This window comes from Mustela putorius, unplaced genomic scaffold (assembly GCF_011764305.1).
Source record: "Mustela putorius furo isolate JIRA1106 unplaced genomic scaffold, ASM1176430v1.1 tig00000281_pilon_pilon_pilon, whole genome shotgun sequence".
NCBI lineage: Eukaryota > Metazoa > Chordata > Mammalia > Carnivora > Mustelidae > Mustela > Mustela putorius.
In genome coordinates this window covers 14657616-14684210 of record NW_025421343.1, presented here as the reverse complement: position 1 = coordinate 14684210, position 26595 = coordinate 14657616, and the positions used below count along the sequence as shown (strand labels likewise).

General features: G+C 38.2%; 1 protein-coding gene across 4 annotated transcripts in view; it reads right to left on the bottom strand.

Moving 5' to 3' along the window:
• Positions 1-26595, bottom strand: part of RMND5A (required for meiotic nuclear division 5 homolog A) — a 62285-nt gene that overhangs the window by 21727 nt on the left and 13963 nt on the right. For all 4 annotated transcript variants that reach the window (XM_004742364.2, XM_004742365.2, XM_045079121.1 and 1 more), the window contains exons 2-4: positions 19592-19734; positions 3744-3878; positions 2111-2211 (exon numbers count right to left, since the gene is read on the bottom strand). In XM_004742364.2, the coding sequence (XP_004742421.1) occupies positions 2111-2211; positions 3744-3878; positions 19592-19734 (379 nt within the window). The remainder of the gene's footprint in view (positions 1-2110; positions 2212-3743; positions 3879-19591; positions 19735-26595) is intronic.

The following is a 26595-nucleotide window of genomic DNA, read 5'->3' as shown; positions in this document are numbered from 1 at the left end:
ACTATAACTGCCACTACATTCCCCATGCTGACACTATTTAATATGCCAATATTCCCACTTTTTGTCAAAAAGTGAAAAAGTGTTATAAATTTTCTTCATTCCAAAAGGAAAAAGCCTCGAGTACTTTGAGAGCTGAGGTGGTCTAAATGCTCAGCACAGTCTCTGGCACATAATAAGTACTCAATAAAAGTTTGATAAGCCTGAGAAATTGTGGATAAATGACTATTACCTTGAACAGCTCAAATATATGTCCAAATCACTACAAACTACTGGGAAACCCATACATTTCTCTGTTTAGGATCCCTCACTCTTCTCTATAGATGTTTAATCGTATAGGTGAATATGAAAATAGATAGAAGAGTGGTTGGTTGCCATATTCTGTTTAAGAGTTATCAGTGGTACTTGGCAGAATTTAATCCCCCAAGTACATCAAAATCTAACATCTGCTAACAAAATAAAATAAAATAAAAAAACTGTAAAGGTAATGTGCATCATACACAATGATACTACTATTTGAGGTTTTGTTTAAAATTAACATATAATGTATTATTAGCCCCAGGGGTACAGGTCTGTGAATCACCAGGTTTACACATTTCACAGCACTCACCATGGCACATACCCTCCCCAATGTCCATAAGCCAGCCACCCTATCCCCCCCCCTCCCCCCAGCAACCCTCAGTTTGTTTCCTGAGATTAAGAGTCTCTTGCGGTTTGTCTCCGATTTGTCTCCCTCTCCAGTCCCATCTTGTTTCATTTTTTCCCCTCCCTTCCCCCCACGACCCCCCACCTCGCCTCTCAAATTCCTCTTATCAAAGAGATCATATGGTAACTGTCTTTCTCTGACTGACTTATTTCATTTAGCATAGTATCCTCTAGTTCCATCCACATATTTGACATCTTTTAAAGCTACAGTACCTACTTGTCTCACCTTTATAATTTATACAGGATTTTATCATTTATAAACTTATACAGGAATCTATCTCTCCATGTTCATCTGAGTTAGTTTCAGAACTTTGAAAACTTTTTAAGAAGTGATAAATGATCAGAAAGAAACTAAGCTACGAAGAATTAAATCGTTTAATGGAAGAAAAAATTGGTGCATTTTATAAAAATCAACAAGGATCTTCCCAACTTTTTTTTTTTCCAGAAAACAATGATCTCAAATACATCTAATTTTAAAATACCAGAATTCTATCACTAGAACCTCATACCAGTGTCCCTATTCCTATCACCCAGTTTCTTTCCTTTATTTTATGAGTTTCTCTTTCTTTCTTCTTTAAAACCTGGTAATCCTCACATTAAAAAATCCTAGGACAGGGGTCGGCAAATTATGGCCAAGATCCAAATATGGCTTGCTGCCCATTGTATACACCAGATGGCCAACATGGGTTTTTTGGGTTTTGTTGTTGTTTTGTTTTGTTTTTTTACATTTTTAAAGGGCTACAAAATAAATCAAAGAAGAATATACGGCAGAGATCCTATGTGGCTCACAAAACCCAAAATATTTACTCTGGCCTTTTACAAAAAACTCTGCCGATCCTGCTCTAGGGTACCACAGTTTACTCAGTAATTCAAGATAATTCATAATAATATAAGTTCATAATGCATCATTACATTTTACAGTGACAACTAGCACAAAACTCCTTCATAACAATATTTGCAGTCTTCATGCGTATCATTTAGTTCCAATAACCAATTAAGTTGTTTTTTTAAAATGCTAGCATAGAACCCCACAAAGTACAGAAGTTCAAATATCAAACTCAGACCACCCGAATGATAGTACTTCCCGTTATAATGCTAGTCTAAAGTAGTAGAATAAGCTTGGATATAGGAAACCTCTTTCCTCTCTTGCGAACTCAGATCAACTGATAAAGAAAGCTCAAACCATTTTCTCCTATTTGTACATCCTCCATTCTTACTTAGTTAAAAGGAAGAAAATATTTCTCCCTTGCTCTTCTCTGAAGTCTCTGAAAGTGAGTGGTATAGATGTATGTACATATGTACATACGCATATATATTATATCTCAAAATCTCAAATGTATTTTCTAATTAGGTTTTCTTATAAAGAGTTCTCCCCAAATACTCAAAAGAAAACAAACACAGAACTTACTCCAAAGCAGGTCTCAGAACTCTGACTTTTAATGCTTCTAATATTCGATTTAACTCCACAAATGGTTCTTTCTGACTTGGGTCTACAGAAAGACCAGATTCCTGAAAAAAACAGAATGATCTTTTGTTAGCAGTAATAAGATAAAGAGACATGGTAAAAACATATTCTAAATTATAAAATATGGGTTGGGCCATTAAAAATAATTTTTTAACATGTATTTCTATGGTATAGACTAATGACTGAGCCCTACCATCATTCTTTCCAATAGCAATAGAATCCCTATGTATTCCATACAAAGTTAAGTACGTAACCGTATGGAATAAAGCTGTGTATGACTTTGTGAGAGTAAATTCTGGGCAGTGAAACATAAACATGTACTCTTAGCCCCTTTCTGGAATACCAAAAGGTGCAGCTAGATTTCTGGCTGCTGTCCTGGATCATAAGGACAGTGGACACCTAAGGAACAGCAGAGCTATAAGGAAGCTAGGGCCCTGAAAGCCTCCTGCAGCACAGCTACTATATATGCTATGAATGGCTTACCACCACCTATTTCTTTGCAAGAGAAACAAACTTTTTTTTTTTTTTTTAAGTCACTGGTATTTTGGGTCTTTGTTACTTATAAATAAACTTAATCCTAATTGACATAACTCCTTTCAGGAAATTTACAAGGAAACATACAAAATTCCCGTAAGGTACAGAGAAAGACCTGAGTTACTGTTTTTCTGAATTGTTTAAAATAGAAGGTGTGCCTGGCTGGTTCAGTTGGTAGAGCATTCAACTCTTGATCTTGGGGTTGTGAGTTTGAGACCCACACTGGCTATACAGAGATTACATAAAAATAAAATATTTTAAAAAATAAAAAATAAAATAAAATAGAAAAGGCTTAAAGGTTTGGTTTACAGACTTGCTTTAAACTATTTTATCTTTATAGTCCTTCATTCTTCTAAATGGAAAACACAATAGTTCATGGTGGCTTAGAACAGAGTCTGAGGATGTCAATTTGGGACTGAATCCTAGTTCCTTCACTAAGGAACCTGTATGGTCTTGGGCAAAACCACTTCTCCAGACCTCAGCTTCCTTATCTACAGAATGGAAGAAATTTCTAGCAACTTCTACCTCACAGGATTGTGGTGAGGAATAAAGGCAGGGATTGGCTTGTGGACTCAATACACGGTAGCTGCCCCCCATTACGACTAAGTGATCCTGGTAAACTATTCTGAGATCCCTAGGCTCATGTCTACTAGCAATAAAAGACAAAAGCTGCTCACCTTCAGTAAATTTTAGCTTAAAACTCATTTGATACACAAAATGCTACAATTTGGGCCAGATTCTTTTCTTCTCTGCTATCCTACCCTCCCTATTTAAAAGAGGAAATGGAGAGAGTAGTATCACTTTTGACCCCTTGGTTGATGAGCTGGGATCAATGTGATAGGGCAGGAATAAGGAAAAAACAATTCAAATAAGAAGTTTTAGGACTGTCGTTTTCACCAATTAAAAAAAAAAGACCTCCTAGTAAAATGAGGTCAGGATACTTAAAATATTAAAAATCTATCCACAGCCAGAAGAAGATTCAAAGACTCCAAGGAGCCCCATCGTTTCTGTTTCATCTCCTCACATGCCGGCACACAGTTACCTGGCAGAGCTCTTCAGCTACATCCAGCATTCCTTGTCGAAAGAAGTGTTCCACCATCACCTCATTGAGAAGCCTCTGACTGTCTGCCTGCCAGCAGCCATCTATTCCCACACTGCTAATGTCAGAATCAAAATTCTGAAAGAAAAAAAAAGAAAAAAGAAAAAAGAAAATGATTCATGAGTTGACTAGGATATATCACTTCATATGATTTTCACCCAACCTAACAGAAAAAGTGCCCTTTGTTTCACTCAAATATCCACAGTAAGGACCCAATTCAAATCATCTGCAGCCTATGAAAGAAGTTGTTTTCTAAAACTTACCACTCTCATTGATTGATCATTGTTAGAAGAGTAAAGGAGTACATTTTCAGAGGGTATTTTGGGAAAATACATACACTGAATGATTTCTGTGAATAAACTGGTTTCTACACAATACAGTAATATTTTCAGGTATACAGTGCTACCTATAAAAACTTGTTCAATGCAGCATTGTCTAACTGGAAAAGAGAAAACCCCTACGTCCAACATAGGATTAAATAATCAAGGCACACCCCAACAACTGTCATGCCAAGGTAGAGGTTGGGGGTGGGAGAATGGCCAGGTAATTAGGAGAGCAGGCTCTGAGGCTAATCTACCTGGGTTTGAATCCTGGTTCTCTAACTAGCTCTGTGATCTTGGCCAAATCAGTCAAGGTCTTTGAGACTTATCTTCCTTATCTTAAGTGGAGAAAATAACAATACCTTCCTATTATGGGCTGCATCTTAAAATTCCCATGTTGAAGTCCTAATTCCCAGTACCTCATTAAAGTAACATGAGGTCATTATGGTGGGCCCTAATCCAACAGGACTGATATCCTTATAAAAAGAGAAAATTAGGACACAGTAAGTACAGAAGAAAGACCCATGTGTTATGGACTGAATATCTATATGTAATCTCCCCCCCACACACACACTCTTCAAATTCCTACACTGAAGCCCTAACCACCAATGTTGCCATATTTGGAGATGGTCTGTGAGGAGGAGATAAAGGTTAAATGAAGCCATAAAGGTGCGGCCCTAATCCAGTAGTGCCCGTGCTCTTATATAAGACAAGAGAAAAACACCAGAGTGTTCTCTGTCTCTCTATCCTGTAAGGACACAGTGAGAAGGCAGTCATTTATAAGCCAGGAAGGAGGTTGTCTGCCCTCAATAGGAAATGAATTGGCCAGCACCTTGATCTTGGACTTCCCAACCTCCCGAACTGTGCAAAAAATAAGTTTCTATTATTTAAACAACCCATGGTATTTTGTTTTGGCAGCTCAAACAGACTAAGACCCCATGTGAAGATAACAGAAGATGGTTATCTACCAGACAAGAAGACAGACCTCAGAAGAAACCAACCCTGCTAACACCTTGATCTTGAACTTCTAATCTCCACAGCTGTGGAGAAATAAAGGTCTGTTTAAGCCACCCAGTCTGTGGCATTTTGTTATAGCAGCCCTAGCAAATTAATATACTCCTTTATTGGTTAAATGAAATGGTAGTTGCTACTATTCTAATATTACTATTCATAAGGAAAAAGTGAGGCTCATTACTATGTATCTACTAATATGGAAAAATGGCCATGACATCTTCAGTGAAAAAAAGTTAAGTTTTACAAAATTATGACCCCATTTTTGTTTTTTTAAAAAGGGAATACTTGCAATGGTTAGGAGAAAATCCAAAAGAATATACATTAAAGTATTAACAGAGATTATCACTAGAGATTACCACTTTCCACACAAGGAGTAAATATTTCTTTTATGATAAACTAGATTTTTTTTAAAAACACCTATGTAAAGAGTTCCAATTTGGGTAGAGTATGTAAGCACATTCCACCTTATCTGTCCCACTGAATGCAGTTATAAAATCAGGACAGAATGAAGGCAGCAGCAGCTATTTGAGGTCACTTAAAAAGTGATTATAGATCTTCCTCTACTTATGATGGGGTTAAATCCTGGTAAATATAATATAAACTGAAAATAACATAAACTGAAAATGCATTTAATATAGCTACCCTACTAAACACCCTAGCTTAGCCTAGTCTATCTTAAACATGCTCAGAATGCTTACATTAGCCTACAGTTGGGTAAAATCATCTAACACAAAACCCTTTTTACGACAAAGTATTGACTATCTCATGTAATCTATTCAATATTGTAATGAAAGTGAAAACCAGAATGGGGATACGAATATAAAATGGTTCTAAGTGTACTGGTTGTCTACCCTTGGAATCACATGGCTGACTGGGAGGTGCAGCTCAGTGCTGCCGCCCAGCATTCCCAAAAGTAATAGACACTGTATTGCCAGTCCTGAAAAAGATCAAAATTCAAAATTTCAAGTGCAGTTTCTACCAAATGCATATCGCTTTCACACCATCATAAAAGAAAAGAAAATTGTAAATTAAATCATCCCAAATTGGGGGCCATCTACAGTATTAAGTGAATTGGAAAGTGGGTGACAGGACTTGTGGTGAGTTTACTACTTTTCTCGCTAATACCTCTCAGCCTGGATGCAATACAGCCAAAACACAGAACTAGGCACCCAGAATGCGGACAGAGAATTCCAGGGGAAGCCCTCTCTTTCTAGCATGAGAAACAGGAATGGGTTTCTCCTATCACCCAGAGAGGAAGGGAAATCACATGGTTTTCCCCTCCATTTTCTTGCACCTCTAGCTCAACGCAGTCTGATGGTACATTAGTTTTTTATTGCAACTTAAATCAACACAATTTTATTATCTCACAGCCTGACAGATCAGAAGACCAATGGGCTCATACCGTTTCTCTGCTCCAGGTCCCAAAAAGCTGAAATCAAGATGTCACTGACCTAGGCTCTTATCTGGAGACTACAACTGCCTCCAGGCTCATTCAGGCTGTTGCAGAATGCAGTTCCATGCAGTTTTAAGACCAGGGTCCTTGTTTCCTAACTGGCTGTAGGGGTTGTTCTCAGCTTCTAGAAGCCACTCACATTCCCTTGCTCACGGCCCAGTCTATCCTCAAAAGCCAACAACAGAGGTGACATCCCTCACACTCTGAATCTGCTTTCTCTCTACCAACCTCTACTGTTTTTAAGGGCTCCTGTAAATTATTCCAGGCTCACCTAGATAATGTCCCTATTTTAAGATCGACTGCTTAGTAACTTTAATTATACCTGCAAAGTCCCTTCAAAGAAGTAACCAGTCTACTACAGCAGGCAACCTAAAACTCAGGCACAGGGAGTTCTTCCTCTCCAATTAGAGGAGTTGTGGTCCCAAGAAGGGGAAAAAAACCTCTACTGCATCTTTGCTTTCTGTCCTTCCATCACCTAGCCCCACATACAGGTATAGTCACAGTAAATGTACAGAAGAGTAGGGTAAACAAGGCCCCAGTTTTCTGGCCAAATGACCAAAAAAGTGGCCCTGGAGAACCCTAAAGTCCCAGTGAGATCACTGAGAGGGAAGAATTCAGAAAGGTGACCCCTTTAAGTCGTTTATGAACTCCTGGGCTCACTCTCCAGTTGCACATGCATGGGCTGACCCTAAGCAACACACCAGACCCTAAAAACTGAACTAGGGGACAGAACTAGATTCCAGGTGCCAGAATGGCCACTGGTTGGCACACAAACAAGACATTTCTGAATAGCTTGAACACTGAAACCACAACTCACAGAAGACTGATCAGAACTCGTAGCCTGAACTCAACCAGGTTAATTGTCTGCTAAAAGAGAAATATCAACATTCTCCATAGTATTTAAACAAGACCCTGAGTCTTCTAACATAATACAGGTGACCCTTGAACAATTTGGGTTTGAACACAGATCCACTGCCACAGGAATTTTTTTGCTGAAGAATACACTACAGTACTATATATGTATTTTCTCTTATGATTTTCTTAATAACATCTTCTTTTCTCTAGCTTACTTTATTCTAAGAATACAGTATATAACAAATATACAAAATATGTGTTTATCAACTGTTTGTCATCAGTAAGGTTTCCACCCAACAGTAAGTTATCAGTAGTTAAGTTTTGGGGGAGTCAAAAGTTTAATGTGGATTTTCAACTGTGCAGGGTATTGCTCCAGCGTCAATTGTATTAAAAATGTCCAAGATACAATCCAAAATCATCTGGCAAAGAACCAAGAAAATCTCGTATGTGAATAGATGGTTCAATAGACATCAATACCAAGATGACAAAGATACTTGAAATAATTTTTTTTTTAAGATTTTATTTATTTAACTGTGAGAGAGAGAGAGAGAGCAAGAGCAGGAGGAGTGGGAGAGGGAGAAGCAGACTCCCTGTCAAGCAGGCAGCCTGACATGGAGCTCAATCCCAGGACTCTGGGATCATGACCGGAGCCGAAGGCAGATGCCCAACTGACTGAGCCACCCAGGCACCCCCATTAAACACTTTAAAGTTTTAAAACTGCTTTATAAAGGAAGAGCAAACTTTCAAACAAAAGACAGAAAGTCTGAACAAAGAAGACACAGTAATCAAAAGAAAAAACTCGTTGAATGGACTCAGTACAGAATGGAGGTGAAAAAGTCAGTATCAACAGAAATGATCTAATCGAAACATTAATAAAATAGACTGGAAAAAATGAACAGAGCCTCATAGACCCACAGGACAAGACATCTAACATGCATGTCATCCCAGTACCAGAAGGAAAAGAGAGAGTAATGGAGAAAAAATAAAGAATATTTCCTGAACTTAGCAAAAGACATAAGCCTACAGATTCAAGAAGCTCAGCACCTTGTAAAAGGAAAAACTCAAAGAAATCCACACCCAGACACCTCACAAGCAAACTGCTGAAAACTAAAGACAAAGAAAAAAAATCTTGCAAGTGGCTAGAGAAAAGTGATGCATTGCTTATAGAATTCTCCACAGAAACCATGGAGACGAGAAAGAAATTACTCAACATTTTTCAAGTGCTAAAAGAATGGTCCCAGAATTTTATGTCAAGTAAAAATATTCTGTACAAATGAAGATGAAATAAAAACATTCTCAGATGAAAGATGAATTTGTTACGAGAAGACCTGCTCTCAAAGAACTGTTTTAAATTCTTCAAACAGGAAGGAAATGATACCAGAAGTAAATTCTGAACATCGAGTGAAGAAAGCACAAGTCTACCTTGCGGTCTAAAAGCTTTCCCCAATCAGATACCGCATCACACCTGTCAGAATGGCTAAAATTAACAACAAAGTTGTTGGCGAGGATGCAGAGAAAGGGGAACCCTCTTACACTGTTGGCGGGAATACAAACTGATGGAGCCACTCTGGAGAACCACTGGAGGTTTTTCAAAAAGTTAAAATAGAACTGCCCTACAATCCAGTAACTGCACTAGTAGGTATTTACCCAAAGGATACAAAAATACAGATTCAAAGGGGTACATGCACCCTGATGTTTATAGCAGTATTATCAACAACAGCCAAACTATGAAGAGGGCCCACGTGTGATAGATATGTGGTATATATACATAATGGACTACTACTAAGGCACCAAAAAGAATGAAATCTTGCCATTTGCAACAACATGGATGGAGCTAGAGTGAAGCCAGTCAGTCAGAAAAAGATAAATACCATATGCTCTCACTCATACGTAGACTTTAAGAAAACAGATGAACATATGGGAAGGGGGAAAAGAAAAAAAGGAGAGAGGGAAACAAGTCACCAGTGACTCTTAGTGGCAGAGAACAAAGTGAGGGTTGATGGAGGAAGGTGAGTGATGGGCTAGATAGGCGATGGGTATTAAAGAGGTCACTTGTGATGAGAACCAGGTGTCATATGTAAGTGATAAATCACTAATTTCTACTCCAGAAATCAATAGTGCACAAATGTTAACTAATACAATTTAAATAAAATAAATCAAAATGAAATAAAAAATAAAAGCCTTCCCTAACAAATTTTACTTTCACTCCCTAAATCTTACATTGGCATTACCCCCAATAAATTTCCTGTTTTTTTAAGCATGCAAATTTAATGAGACTAGACTGTTTAGATTTAACTGATATTACGATCCTAGGTAATCACTGCTTAACTCAAACCAAGAAACATAAGATTACTTTATAGCACATAAAAAAAAAAATGGGCAGAAACTGCTAAGCATTCACCATTTACAGTTACCATAATGCAGGAGAGTTCTCCTCTCCAAAATTGAGCACATTTTTCTTTAAAAAGCTATCTACCCTTATTTTGGATGTCAAGCCAACAGCCTAAAACAAAACACATATAGTAAGACTCAGAATTACTCGGACAAAAAACAAAAATGAACAAGCAAAACTACTGTCTGAGTCTTAAATTTTTATTTACTTGCTTTTTATAGACCTCCTTCTTGGTCTAGTGGTCTAGTACTTAACCTAAAGAATATTAATAACACAAATTCCTAGATGCTAAAGCAATAGCTTCTACACATATATTAAACAGGCTATCTCTAGCCCTGAAGAAAATGCCACAACTGCTTGCATTAGGCTAATTTCAAATCAGATTATCAGATTCTGCCTGTTGAGAGATGACTTTATAACAGTTCACCAATGCTTCTGAATAGATTATTATATCTTTATGCCATCCATGCCCACTAGAACACTGGAAACGGAAATGGTGCTACTACATTCGTCTTCCAGACTAGAGCAGAGGCCATAAGGGTGACGATGGCATAGACACTGTACCATATTTTCTGCCCCAGACAAATGACCATTCAAATGAATAAATGAATTATCTGAAGATGACACAATTTATAACAAACTCCAGAATCTTCCTTATTTCTCTAAATGTCTAAGTGTACCCTACAAGCAAGAATCATTCAGACTATGTAAGATTCCTCACTGCTCTATTGACCTCATTCAATTCAAACATAGCTTTCAGATTTTCACTTACTCATTCAATAATTATTCTCCAATCCCATCAACTCCCAACAAATTTATAAGTTGTCTGTTCTGCAGGAAAGAAATGAAGCAACTTTGGAAGTTGTCATCTCAAAGGACAGACCATGTTAAAAGAGACTTATTTTATTTGGCAGTATAGATTAAGTCCAAATTTTAATAGCTACCATCAGATAGTAACTGCTCAAGGAAAGAATTCCTTCAAATCTTCCCTTACTATATATTAAAAAAATTAATTTTGACTATCTGAAAATGTTAAAATGTAAGAGTTTAATATTTTAAAAAATTTAAAGTCTTACTATGTTCCTCATGTACCTTTATTTCCAAAAGGTACATCCTAAGTCACTGCTACATGGGCAAGGAAAAAACTCAAACACCTTAAGCTCAGGATAGCTTTACTATGTTAAATTCTATAGCTTATTCGACAGTCTTGGAAAATACAACTAAATAGGAATAAGAAACGCATTAGATGAAATTTTCTGAGCTCCCTTCTACCATTCTGGATTTCCAGTTTAAATTACCAGGGTAGAAAAATAAACTACTTTCACAGCTTATTTTCTGCTCACATGTAGTAAAAATTAAAAGTTAAAATTGTATAAAGAGGTTGAGGAAATGCAGCGTAGTGCTAGAACTCCTTTTGTTATAACTGTATGTTCTTACTGTTGCATCAGTGCTAGGATCAGTTCCAGCTTCTGTTGCTAGGTGACCAAACTCGTTTGCATGGCTGCAGGAAATAAGCAGCATTGCAAACAAGCCAAGAAGTGGCTAATAAAAAGAAATACCTATTATTAGTACTTCTGTCTTACTGTACTTTTTTCCTTTAACATTTTTAAAGAAAAAACTTGAAAAGATGTTCTTAAATGTGAAAGCAGGATTCAAGCAAGAATCAAGAGCAAAAGAGCACCCATTCAAGGGTGTGTCTGCCTGACAAGGATGTTATAGCTTAGAAATAAATTCATTAATTAAGAATACATTAATTCATACACTATCTCATGTATGTACTTTCAATGCCATTTATATTTTTGATTATTTTAAGTTAAAAAATCTGGTAGCTGAAGGGTGCCTGGGGGCATTTAGCTGGTTAAGCGTCTGACTCTTGGTTTTGGCTCAGGTCGTGATCTCAGAGTCATGAGATCAAGCCCCCTCATCTGTCTGTGCTCCGTGTGGAATCTACTTGAGATTCTCTTCCTCTCCCATCTCACAAATAAAATCTGGAAGGTGAGAGAGGAGTAAATAACTTTAATAAAACATTATGAAACTATGGAATCTAAACAGATCATCCTATCTCCTTGGCTACATCATGAACATGCTAACAAACTGGTCAGTTTGAGGACTGGCTTTGACTGTTCACCATCCAAAACGAATAACTTCTGGAATAGTTTATGAAATTATAATTTTTTTTTTAGTAGGCTCCATGCCCACCCTGGTGCCCATGGTGCCCAAATACAACCCTGAGATCAAGACTGAGCTGAGATCAAGAGTCAGACACTTAACTGACAAAGCCAACTGATGAGGCACCCCTGAAATTATTCTTGACCAGACAGTGGTAACAATACATGATAAAATTCAGTATTTCTTTTAATTCTTAAGTAACAACTCTTAAAAAACAAACAAACAAACAAACTCCCCCACCTACTTTTGAAGGAAAATTTGTGTATGAACCCAAAAATGTGCTATTGTTGCACCTGCTAAGCGTCCAGTTATCTGGTTTGCAGTGAGGGACAGAGATAGACCACAAAGGATACTTAACAGGGAATTAAGAAACCTGGATTCTGGTTCCACTCAATCTGGGAAAAGATACCTACTTTATATACATACATACATACATACTTAACATACATCCAAAAGAGGTGTGATTTTTTAAAAATTCCTCCCAATATTAGGATAAAATAATCAAGATTCCTCCCAAACAGTAATAAAGACAAACCACATAACTGGGGGGAGGGGGGGAAGGACAAAAAATGAGCAAGAAATTCACCAAAGGGAGAAATTCTGAGAGTAAAAAACTTGGAAAGATGTTCAATCCCAAAGATGATGATGGAAATGCAAATTTACACAACTAACTAAATTAATCAGATAGCTGTGAAATATTCCAAAATATTTTAAGTCTGATAATACCAAGTGTAGGTGAGAACTGAGAAAAGAGAACTGTTGTTTAATACATGTTTGGTAGGACAATAATTTACTATAAGCCCTTCAGGGAAAAATTTAACAAACCTAGTAGAGCCGATCATGAGGCACATGGTCTCAAATGAAATAATCCATATTTGGGCATATACCAGCCAGTGGTGCCTTGCAAACTATGGCTGGAAAATAAATTCAGTAGTGTGTCATAATCAGCACTTGTAGATGCATTTCTAGATGGAGATGCTACCTTCTAAAATGTTCCATTCTGTCTTCTGTATGACATTCATACTCTTATGATGGTTTTCAAAGTTAAAAAAGACAGGCAGGCTGTAATCTAACTACCTGTCACATTTGCATCCTTACCCCTCACAATTATTTTACATATTATTTCACATACCCTTCTGCTCTGGTCAATCTGCTGTCCCAACGGCCTCCTTATCTGAACAGATGGCAGATATTTGAGGAACTGCTTTACTAATTTTCCCAAAGATGGCACATACCTCTTCCTACTCGAGATGCATAGGAGAGACATGCATGGGATGCCCAAGAGCACTCACCAGTTGTTAATTCTCTCAAGGAACTGCAGTTGAGAAGTTTCTTCAAAGTCATAAAATCTTAAGTATTTACTCAGTTCCTCCACCTGCTTTCCAGTTCTTTGATCAAAGTTTTCACATCTGTATCTGTAGACAATCATCCCTATCTTAGCAAGTGTTGCTAAAGACTAACTAAATATTGTACATCAAAATATCTACTGGGACTTAGCCACAGTAAGCTTTCAGTACAACAGTAGCTGAATTGGAGAACCAGGCCTTGCCATCAAATCTTCTGATTCTACATTGAAAAGAGTCTTCATTTTAGAAAACATTAAACAAAAAACATTAATGGGGCATTAAAAACAAATTCATTCATTTAAAAATCATCTGAATACAATTACACACTGTATTAGGTGGCACAACTTAATGGGTATAAGGTCCTTTTCCCTCTCAAACGAAACCTGACTTGGGTGTTGGATCAAGTAAGCTATTACACCTGCTAGCCTCAGGCAAAAGTGGGCCCATACCACCTCCAGGCCCAGTGGGATTCTCTGATCCTATCCTAAGATGAGACCTGATTGCAAAGGTCTACGCTTTCTTCTGTGAACTAGACTATAATGCAAACAATTATCATTATCAACTAAAGAATGTCATTTCATTCTGCTCAGAGCAGAGTAAGAACAGCATAGGCCCAGAGCCTAGAGCTAATCATGTTGTGTAACAGATGGCAAAGAAAACAGAACTTAACTCATCTTTTCTTTTGAGAATGATCTTTAGACTGAAAAAGACAAAACCAATATTGTTTCACAAAAACGGAGCCCGATAAAAGTGAAGAGACCCAGACAGCATCTAGCTGCTTGTATGAGTCCGGGACTCTTGGTTCCTACAAACAGAAATCTCCTTTGCCCAAACCCTGGATTTGAGGAAAGGCTCAGGTAACCAGGGGTAAGTATGAAGGTAGCTGAACCTCGAAGGATGTTCCCTCCCCACCTCTTGCCTCTACTTCTCTCTGAAGAATTTTGTTTCCCACAACAGACCACATTCTTTCAGGGGCTACTAATCACTTCTAGGCATACATATTCCCAGCCCTTCTTCCCATAAGAGCTCTAAAGAGAAAGATCCTGGGGCACCTGGGTGGCTCAGTGGGTTAAAGCCTCTGCCTTCAGCTCAGGTCATGATCCCAGAGTGCTGGGATCGAGCCCCACATTGGGCTCTCTGCTCTGTGGGGAGCCTGCTTCCTCCTCTCTCTCTGCCTGCCTCTCTGCCTACTTGTGATCTCTGTCAAATAAATAAATAAAATATTTAAAAAAAAAAAAAAAAAGGAGAAAGATCCTAAGAGAGGACTTTGAGGTACTCACCCTGGAACAAAGAACTGTGCCCAAGCCTGGGTAGGTCAGATCATCCCCAGACCATGCAACTGTGGCCAAACCCAGTAGGTATTGAGAATGTAGCTGTTCTTAGTCCAAATCACATAATTTTAAAACAACACCTTCCATCTTGACTGCAAAGATAGGAGACCTTTACTAAATGCCTCGCAAAAATTTAGACACCCTAGTCTACTGCATTTTCTTGGATTACTCGCTCGTAGTTCACAGAGAAGAGTTAGTTTGAACATGCTTTATTTTATTCTTAGGGAATATATTCCTGGCTTTTTATCATTGTTGTCTTTTTTATAACTTTGTTAACCATTCCTTTTCAGTAATTCTAAAAATTCAATACTCAAAGTATCTTATCAATTTCTCTGTCTATATTTCAGAACTCAACTTAGCTCTTTTTTTTTTAATCAGAGTGTATTTTTTATTTCTAGTCATTTCAATTTCCTTTTCCCTTCATTAACAGTAACATCTCTCTACTATATAAAGATTTATATATTACATAATAACAGAAATTTAGAGCTAGTATATACCTGATCTCACCCACTCTGTATCTCAGCTACTATTTAAGGCCAAATCCAACACCTTTTCTCCCATTGGTATTTTCTTCTTATACCCCCGTCATACCTACATAAAAGGCAGTTCCAGATGGCTCACCCAGAACTATCTTAAATATTCTATATTTTGCTTTTTATGGCATTACTCCATTTTTTAACAGTCAGCATTTTAACTCACCCATGTAGATGCTCCATCTACTGGCAGAAGATCAGTTTAGGCTGACGTTTTTTAAAAAACTATTTTTAATACTTATTTCCCCCCTTAAAGCACTACCAGCCCTGCAATGGTCTGACTTCCTAGTGTAGCACTCATGAGTGAGATCTTTTTCCACTGATTTACCACTTCCAAGCTGTTCACCTGGGGTATGTTACTTAATATCTAAGTCTTAAAATGGTAATAATGTACCTACAGCATGTAATATAAATGTATGTACAGCACCCAGCTCAACAGTCAGAGCATGGTCAACACTCAGTAAGTGACAGCTATTATCTTCCTCCCTCTGACTTCTTCTTAGTCTAATTTCATCCTATTTAATGAGGTCACGTAAATTCTCAACTGCTTATATCATTCACTCCCTTTTTCCCTAACCTCCTTTAATCAAATCCTTAGGCCTTCCATCAACCCTATTCTTGATAAGGCAGCTAATCCAAAAGAGCCAGTCCCTGAGGGTCTTTCACAGGTGTCCAGCATCTCTCAGTTGTTCAGCCTCTTTCTCAGTACTACAGAAAACCACACCTCAATCTGCTGTCTGAAATCTTGCATGTTCTTCCAAGTCAAATATTTTTTAAGATTTTATTTATTTATTTATTTATTTATTTAGAGCATGTGTGTGGGCAGGGGAAAGGGCAGAGGGGGAGAAAGAGGAAGAGAGAAGAGAGAAGCAGATTCCACACTGAGCACAACCCCAAAGATCACAACGTGAACTAAAAGCAAGAGTCGGACACTTAACTAACTGAGCCACCCCAGTGCCACCAAAGTCAAATTTAAGATACTAACTCCACAACACTTAAAGAGCACAATGATCTTCCCTTTACTTCACAAATAAATAGAGTGAATTCCATGCGAATTTATCTTCCGTTGCTTCAGAATTTTCCCAGCTCTTTCATGTGTACGAGTAGCATTCTTACATGACCGAACTAGACCATACTCTTCTAAAGAATATGGCCTATGTATTTTGCTTTCAACTATCCCACAACAATGTCTAAATTTAGACAGTTTAAAATCTTAGCCCTATTTATTTCAACATACACACATATGCATTTAAAGCAGTAATGATTTTATTGACTTCTTACTTAGGAAGAAGTAAACTCAAGAAAACTCAGAAGACTTAAACACTGAAGTAAAAGCCCTAAGCAGGAGAGAATTCTAGATGTTTTTAACATGGGAGAGGAAATTTAAAATAGACCAACACATTGTTTTTACTAAAAATAATCTGCCACAGAACCCAATATCTGATATTATTTATTTTAAATAGTGATCATACTATGGGCCTCTGAAAACAGTCAACACATTAAGGCAGAAATCTTCAATAATTTTTTATGTTCACAAAACTAAAAGCCAGAAAGTGCCTTGGCTAACACCACAAATCTCTTTTCTGCTTACATTAAATGATGACTAAAGAACTTTAAAAGAAGCATTAAAATATTAAAGGACAAAAAAATCATTAAGCGTGTCAAAAATTCACTACTGTTCCTCACTCAAAACCAGCCTCTCATAAAGGAATCACCAGCGTCTTTGCCCTTCTCTTGGCAGGGTGGGAACATAGATCCACAACAGGGTGCTGCTCACAGGCTGCTGGACAGCATTCCAGTTTATTACTCAAGTCTGTTTGTGGGACTTAAAGGCCTGGGCCACAATGGCTTCAGCTTCATCCTGTCTGCTCACATCAGCCCACAGGAGTCTACCCAGCCTGGTCACAACAGGTGGCCCTGGAAGCTTGTACAAATTTTCCAGGTCCAGACTACAAGTCAGTGGAATCTTATATGACAACAGCCTACACAGAATTCCTCAAGTATGTGAAAAGCACAGTGTCTAGGTAGTTCTAGTGGGGTAATAGCTTCCTGTTACAGCTCCGGGTAAACAGATGCTCCTACCCCAGAAAAGAGGGAGGTAGGAAGGGAGAACACACACTGAAAGATGGTAGAGAACAGAGTTAAAAGATCCAGGCTTTCTTCTGTGTCCCAGAACCATAATTCAACAAAAACTTACCAGTACCAACTTAACAATGTAGTTTCATAGGATGGATCAGAAGAATCTGGAATCCAGGTCACCTAGAACCTAAACTACTTTCACAGCAACATAAAACCACACACAAAAAACTTTTTACTTAAAAAAGCCCTTATTACTTAACATGACAAAAATGTCCTCAAAAGAGGAATGAGTAAATTAAAATACATAATTAGGAACATTCACCTCAAACATACCCCCACCAAAAAAGCCAGAACGTAGATTACTCATTATGCATTCCCTTGGTATCCATTCTCAAAGGAATTCTTCTGTTTCTAGCACCAAATATACTTAAATGCTTTGTCTCAAAGATTAGCCAAAATATCTGACAACAATTATGAATATTTATAAAGACGTGCTAAATCAGGAAGACATGCTTTGCAAGTCACCATTAGTTAGGTGGATAAGAGTAAAAAGAAGGTTCTAATAATCTGACAGGGGGACACACGGTTACCTATCAGTGATAGAACACAAATTTGGTGAATTGCTGGCGCCCATGCTCTAGATCCTAGTAGCCAGCAGTCCACACACTTGAGATATGGCTACTGCCATCCTCACCTCTCTCGAATCTGGGATCTCTCCTCCGATACTTTCTCTGATTAGCTGCCATGAAAACTTCAATTCTTCCCACTATCATGGCATTTTCTGGTCTTGCTGTCCCCACTCTCTGTCATTAACTACAAGCAGTCTGATGGTCAAGCAGATGCCTTCTGTTACCTCCAAGGGCTTCAACCATCAGAATCACCAGATTGCCTTGGTCACTGTCAATCATCAAAACCTGAAGCTTCATAGATACCACCTAGAGCAGCTGAAGGTCCCTCACCCACAGTGACTAAAGTGCCCCACCATCATTCCAGTGAGCCCTTAAGCTAGTATATACCACCTGAGGTTTCTAATGCCATAGGCCCCAGAAGGCCCCAAAGCCACTTCCAAAGCTGTGTGCACTCTCTTGGGGTCACCAAACAGGCAGCACAACATCAAAGTTCTTTCAGAGAATACACAATGCTTTCCCAGCATTTGCTAGCAAATGCCATCACTAATCCAAATATGGTGTTGCTGCTGCCAGAACTACTTCTCAAACCTCTTTTGCCAAGTTGAAACCCTCAGCATTATGGGAATGGTGAAAGCTCTCTGAAAGGTCACTAACACTTCTGTAAATCACAGCTACCCAAACAATCCTTAGAGCCCCTGCCACACACAGTCTGGCTACACTGTACCTGACAAGTTAACAAAACCTCCTTGGAAGCAGATAGTTCTGCCTTAGACTGCCTCGAGTCTAGCCCTTCAAGATTACTGCTCTACAGGGTAATTTCTAAAAGGTAAGCTTGCCCATGAGTTAGACAAAGTCACCCCCTGGATTCCATGAGTTTCTGTTTACATCATAGCTACTAGTTCTCCTACATTCTGACTAAGAAGCAAATCTTAGGACTGGTTTTGCTTTTACAAAGAGCTCTCCCAAAAGTTCTTCCTACCTTCCCACAAGTTTACAATGTGTCAAAAAAAAAAATCCATTAAAAAATAAATCCATAAACAATTACAAATTCTCCAATGACTGATGTAGTCAGAGGTATCACACAGTAACCTTAGGCCCTGTCTCTTAGGCTCCACTATGAACTCCAAAGGCAAAACTGGCCCAGTGCTAAAAATAACCACTTATAAGTAAACCACTAAGTCACAGATTCAAGAGATGTCACCAGAACAATCGCCCAACAGAAGTGGACTGGCCCTGCAGCTACCAACCAACCCACTCACTCACACAGAAAGCAACAATGGAGAAAAGCAACTAGCATGTACACAGGAAGACAATAGTTAGGATGATGCAAGGTTGTTATCCTAATAACCCCACAAGAGAGACAGTCACTGCCAATGAACTATTCAGGAAGTAGGAAGTTACTTCTGTAAACACACTCCCTCAGAGGAGTTAAAATTTCTTTGGAAATTTACTCACCTTGATACAAGGAACTGTAGTCATATAAATAAATGTTTTTATTTTTGTTTTTTTAAATAGCAAAAGATAACTTTAAGAGTAATATAATAAAACCAAATCTGAAAAAGTTAAAGCCAGGATGAAAGGACTAGCATAAAAGAATTATTATCAAAGCAGTGCTAGGAGAAGACGGATGATGTTAAAAAAAATCCCAGACAATTCCTTCAACACCATACCTTATCAATGGCTTTTCCAACACGAGAAACACTGCTGTGGATGTCTTTGTGGTCTGAGGCCAATTTTTGAACAGTGTCCTTTATTCTCTTACAGCATTGTGTCAAAACAAGTGAAAGTGTCCCTGATAATTCAGCATCTTGGCCTATAAAAAAATAAAGAAAGAAATAAAGAGAAAGACTGGTTACTGACAAAAGCAAACCCAAAGATGGCAAATTTCAAACAGGCCATTTAGAACATGAAAGTTGGAAGAAAAGTGAAGAAAAACAAATATCTGCTTTGAAGCAGATGGTCACATTCATAGATAACATTTTTCAAGTGAATGCTAAGAAAGTTATCTTAATTTATTTTTTGGAATAAATAAGAAAACTTTACTATGAAATAAGCCACTTTTGTAATTACCAAAATAGCACAGACGTTGAATGATACTGCCAAGGCATTTTTCAGAAAATATGTCTTACTGAATAAACTCAGTTATCCCATCCACTTAAGCTGTTCAAGTCATTCTCAATACATTTTCATTGTTATTCAATTTCCTAAAAGAGAGATTTAGTCTAAATGCTTTATATTCTATATAAAGAAGTAGAAAAGAACACCCAACAAACTTCCGTGGATACCATGTTGAAAGAGCGGACACAGCAGAAAGAGTTAACATATCCCCATCTATAGGCACAGTGAGCCATTCTTATCAGGGTTCCCCACCACCCTAACTGGTAAGAGTGGCTCACTATTCCTAAACTGTACAATGAGGCTCATGCTGAATTCCTGCTTTCCTTTTGAGACTCTGGAATTTTAGTATGTGCTACGCTGACGGTGCCTATATGACCAGTCCCCAGTGAACACCCTGAGCACTATGACTCTGATGAGCTTCCCTGGTAGACAACACTTCAAACTTGTTACAATTTGATGCTGGAGGAATTAAATGTGCCCTGCTTGTGTGACTGACAATCTGCTGAGAGAAAACTCTTGGAAATTTTCTCCTGCTTCCTCTGCACTTTGCCACATGAGCCTTTCCCCTTGGCCGATTTTGCTTTGTGTCCTTTTTGCAGTAGTAAATCTTAGCCATGAGTGTGACTACATGCTGATTCCTGTGCATCCTCCTAGTGATCAATGGAACATAAAGGTGGTCTTGGGGACCTTGATACACACGATAAATCAACTGAAAGTTACTACAGTTTATATCATCTTTCCCAGCGCTACCTCCTCAGGAAAAGGAGAGGAGAAGAAGGTGGGAGAAGAGTGAACATTTGTTAATTACCTCATACATCTACATATCCCCACCTGTGAGCAACAGGTCTGGCTTCTGAACTACTAACTATGATACAGCAGTGGTTCTTAAACTCAAATTTACATCAGAATCACCTGTAGGTCTAAGTTAAAACAAAGGAGTTGGACCTCCATCCCCTGTATCTAATTCAAGAGGTCTGGGATGGGGCTGAAGAATCTGAACAAGAACCACCCAAAATGACAACAGCCCTAGAATGTCCATTCATCCAACAAATACTTATTGAGCAAGATACCTTCTGGTGAACAACACAAAATAAGTCAACTATATATAGTAGAACAAAAGAGGATATATTCTATGGGGGGGGGGACACTGTAAAAGAGATGGGGAGTGTATGTGAGCTGAACAATTACAATCTTAAACACAGTGGATAGGACAGACCTCACTGAGAAAGTGATATCTGAGCAGACTTGAAATAAATGAGGGAACCAGCCATGAGGCTACTATGGGGATGAAGGGTGGCAGAATTTGCCACTCCAAAATATGCTTCTTTGCCATAAGGACTATTTTGAACATATTATTATGAGAAACAGAAGATACAGGAAAAGTTCTAAAAACAGAGCAGAAGTCACCCTTTTGTAAGGGAAATTTACAATTATGAGGGAAATTCCACTCATAAGTCTCCCTCTCTACCCACATAGAGAAGAATGGCTCTAAATCGTAAGAAACTTATCAGTGAAGAAGGTTCAGTCTTATATTTGCACAACAAACTTTACCTTTGTTTACTGTGCATTTCCTGATAAACTGGCTTCCCCACCTTTCTTTCATCTTTAGCTAAAGATAGTAGTTAAGCTTGAACTCTAAACCACTTCTTTGAGTTACTCACTTTTCCCTGAGAACCTCCCATGTTATACATAAAGTATACATGTTAATAAACTGTTTTTCTCTTGTTAATCTGCCTTTTATTACAGGGGTCTCAGTCAAGAACTCACAAGATTAAAAGAAAAAGTATTTCTTCTCCTTTTCAGGGGGAAAGCATTTCAGGCTGAGAGGATAAAAGCCCTTACAGGAATATACCAAGATTATTTAAAGAATAGCCAAAAAGCGAGTGTGGCTAAAGCAGATGTCTGGCAAAGAAAAACAGGAGAAGAAAAAGTGTAAGAGATAATGGGGGCCTGATCTTGCAGGGCCTTTCTGGCACTGTAAAGACTTTAACTTTTATTCTGCATGAAAGGGTACCACTGCAAGGTTTTGAGCAGAGAAGGTACATAAACTGACACATTTTAGTATGATCTTTCTGACTAAAGACAGGAATACAAGAACAGAAGCAGGAAGAGAAGTTAGGAAGCTGTGGCAGCAATCCAGATAAGAGGGCAGTGGCTCAGCCACTGGGTGTAAGATGCGGAGGTGGTAAGAAGTGCCTGGATTCTGGATATATTCTGAGGGCAAAGCCAATAGGATTTCCTGACTGAGTATGAAGAAAGAGAAGGACTCCCAGATGATTCCAAACTTGTTTTTTTTAGTTTAAGTCAAGTAGAAAGATGGAATTGTCTTAAATTAGAATGATAAAGATTAAAAGCTGAGCAGGTATGAGAGGAAGAGATAAGGAGTTCAGTTTGGGGCTTGTTAAATTTGATATGTAAGTAGTCACTTCAGCGCACATGTGGAGTGTGTTAGATTTATAAACCTGGAGTTCAAGAGCAAACACAGGGCTGGATATATAAATTTGTGAGTCACTGGCATGTAGGTGACGCTTCAAGCCATGAGGTGGCTGGGTGGCTCAGTCAGTTGAGCGTCCAAGTCTTTGTTTTGGCTCAGGTCATGATTTTATGGGTCCTGGGATCAAGACCCGTGTTGGGCTTTGAGCTCAGTGATGAGTCTGCTTGAGATTCTCTCTCCCTCCTCCTCTGTCCCCCCCTCCCTGCACTCTCTTTCTAAAACAAATATTTAAAAAAAAAAATAAAGCCATGAGGCTAAATGAAGACATCAAAAGAGTCAGTACAAACAAAAAAAAAAGTGATAAAAGATGGGAGTAACCAACTGTGTTAAGTGCTCTGCTATGTCAACTAAGATACAGACTGAGAAGAGACCACTGGATTTAAAATGTGGAAGTTATGAGTGCTCATGACAGAACAGTTTCTCTACAGTTTGAAGAAAAAAAAAAAAAAACCAGGAAGTTGTAGGGACTGTGAAGAGGGAATATAAATTTAGTTCAGTGACAACCACTGGGAGATGTAAAAAGATAAGCAAACAGTAGATAGATATAAAGTACCATAAAATACCCAATGCAATATGATGTAACCAAAAAAACAAAACAAAAACAAAAACAAAAAAACCCTGTCCTCTTCTCTAGATACAATTGCACAAAGTATGTTTCAGGTTCTTCCAACTTCTAATAACATAATTTAGGCTAAGAGAAGACTTGGTAATTCAGGAAAAATTTCAAAATCTCTATAAAAGGTATTCCATACATACTTTGAGCCAAATGAATCTAACTGCTTCAGTAGCTCTACTCTGGTCATTTCTGTATCTAAACCTTACCTAACCTCAATACCTTCATCTCCTCTATGAACCTCTCTGCTTACAGATTTACTCAGTTTTCTCAATTCCTAATGAATTCTGTTCTCTCCACCTTTCCTCTAGCACTTAATTGAATCCCACTCAACAACATCATGTATCATTCCATGACCAGTATCAATTAGATATATATAAATCCTGAGTAGAGACAGGTTCTTATTCTAAACTAAATATTCCAGTCTTATCACATGCCTTGCACAGTTTTTTATTTTTTTTTAAAGATTTTACTTATTTATTTGACAAAGACACAACAAGAGAGGGAGGAGTATGAGAGGGAGGAGTATGAGAGGGAAAAGCCGGCTTCCAGCTGATCAGGGAGCCTGATGTGGGGCTCAATCTCAGGATCATGCAATCATGACCTGAGCCGAAGGCAGATGCTTAAGGACTGAGCCATCCAGGCGCCTCGCCTTGCACAGTTTCATATACTATTAATATAAGTATGTGGATTGACAGTAACTAAAGCAAGGAAAGAACAGTTAAAAAGAATGCCATATTTAACAAATGGTGCTGGAATAAGCAGATACCCACATGCAAAAGAATCATACCATATAAAAAAATTAACTCAAAATGGAATGAACACCTAAAGGTAAGAGCCAAAACTATCAAATTCTTAGAAGAATGTGGGTGTATTCTCAACCTTGTATTGGACAATGGTTTCTTAGGCATGATACCAAAAGCACAAGTAACAAAAATAAATAAATAGGTAGAGAGATAAATAAATAACTCCTAGAATGACAGAAAATATTTGCAACTCATATGTCAGGTAAGGGTCTAATATCCAGAATGTACAAAGAACTGTTACAATCTAACAAGACAAGCCCATTTAAAAGTGAGCAGGGGCAACTGGGTGACTCAGTCAGTTAAATGACTGACTCTTTGATTTCGGCTCAGGTCATGATCTCAGGGTCCTGGGATCAAGCCCCATGTGGGGCTCTGCACTCAGCATGGAAATCTGCTTGCCCATCTCTCTGTGCTTTTCCGCCTGCTCACTTGTGCATTTGCACAAATAAATTCTTAAAAAATAAAAATGGACAAAGAATTTGAACATTTTTTTCCCCAAAGAGGAAAGGCAAACAACCAATAAACACAGGAAAAGATGTCCAACATTATTAGTCAAAAGAAAAATGCAAATCAAAACTACAAAGAGAAACTACTTCACACCCACTGGGATAGCTATAATGAAAACAATGGACAACAAAAAGAGTCGGAGAGGATGCGGAGAATTTAGAACCCTCACACATTGCTGGTGGGATGTCATATGGTGCAGTGGCTGAAGAAAACAATCTGACAGTTCCTCAGAAATAACATATAATAACATAATAACCATATGATACAGGAATTCCACTGCTTGGTACATACCTGAGAGAAATGAAAACATATGTCCACACACAAACTTGTATAGGAATGTTCACAGCAGCATTATTCAGAATAGCCAAAAAGTGGAAACAATCCCAATGTCCAAAAGGTGAATGGATAAATGTGGCATAGCCACACAATGGAATATTTATTCAGCCATAAAAAGGAACGAAGCACTGATACATGCTAAACACAGACAAACCTTGAAAAGACTGTGTTGACTGGAATGAGCCAGATACAAAAGGCCGTAAGTTATGATTCACTTATACGAACTCTCTAAATCCAAAGACAGTAGTAGATTCACAGGGGCCAGAGGCTAGCAAAGGGTAGAATTGAGAGTGACTGTTAATAAGTATGAGGTTTCTTTGGGAGTGATGAAAATGTTCTGGGATTAGATAATGGTTATGGCCACACATTTCTGAATATATCAAAAGCTAGTGAATCACAGCCTTTAAAAGGGTGACTTCTATGGTATGTGAGCAATTTCTCAATTTTAAAAATCTTAAAAATGCAAGCCATAAGTCCTATCCATCCTAGCATGTTTGTTTCTACAGTCAGTAGACAACAAAGTAAACACAAGGTTAAAGAACAAAAAAGCAGAGGCCAACCTGGAGGACAGAGGTCATCTGGAATTTACTAACTGAACTTCCACAACCCAACCTTGAAATTCATGGTATTTTCAAATCTCAGCAACTTAAATGTCTGAAATTTGGTGCTGCTGTCATTTCTTCAAGACTCTACACTTTTTGGTCTTCAAGTTTAATAAGGACAGATTCTAGTAGTGGAAGGTCAATTAATTAACATTGAGAGTTCTCAGTATGCCCCAAGGAAAAATAATTTCTACAATGTATTTGGAAGTATAAGAAAAGTATAATAGAATAATCTGAAAGAGAACCCTGGGAAAGCCCTGTTCAAAGAGAAAGATCCCACTAATGCATTTTCAAATGGATTTAGTGGAAAGCGGCCAAAGGTAAAAACAGGTTTAGAAATCACTCTAACAATCAAACTGAGTGAGACCAAACCTCTAAGTCCTAAAGGGAGAGTTCTAATGTTCTTCTGATTTCTCTGTCTGAAAACAAAACCCACTTCTAGAAGAACCTTTCTGTGAAAAAAATCTAAATGGATTCAGTTCTTAGAAATAAAGCTGGGGAATTACTAACAGCCTTCTCTGCCATAACTAAACTAGATGTGAGGTAAATGTTAGAATCCTAGTTGGCCACAGTGGTGGTCACTTTTTACCCAGGATGAAGTCCTATGACAACGGTGTCTTTTTTTTTTTTTTTTTTCCCTAGAGGAAGAGAGAGAGCAAAAGAGAGTGGGGTGGTGGTGGAGCATCCCAAACAGGCTCCATGCCCAGCATGGAAACCAACATAGAGCTGGATCTCACAACCCTGGGATCATGACTGAGATTATTACCTGAGTTGAAACTAAGAGTCTGAGCCACCCAGGAGTCCCCAGCTGTCTCTTTCAATGCAATAAACCTCCCTAGACTAACGACCTATCATACATGACCATGAAAGGAATAGTTCTGAGGCAGTGTTTATCCATACAGTGACCACATGTACTTTTCAAGTTGGCCTTTTTTTAAAATTATTTATTGATTTATTTATTTAAGAGCAAGAGATCGTGAGTAGAGCACAAGTCAGGGGAAGTGGCAGAGGGAGAAGCAGACTCCACTGAGCAGGGAGTCCACTGCAGGGTTCAATGCCAGGATCCTGGGATCATGACCTGGACCAAAGGCAGATGCTTAACCGACTAAGAAACCCAGGTGCCCTAAAGATTGTGGGTTGTTTTTGTTTTTTGGGGTTTTTTTTTTTTAAGAGTAATTTTAGGTTTACAACAAAATTG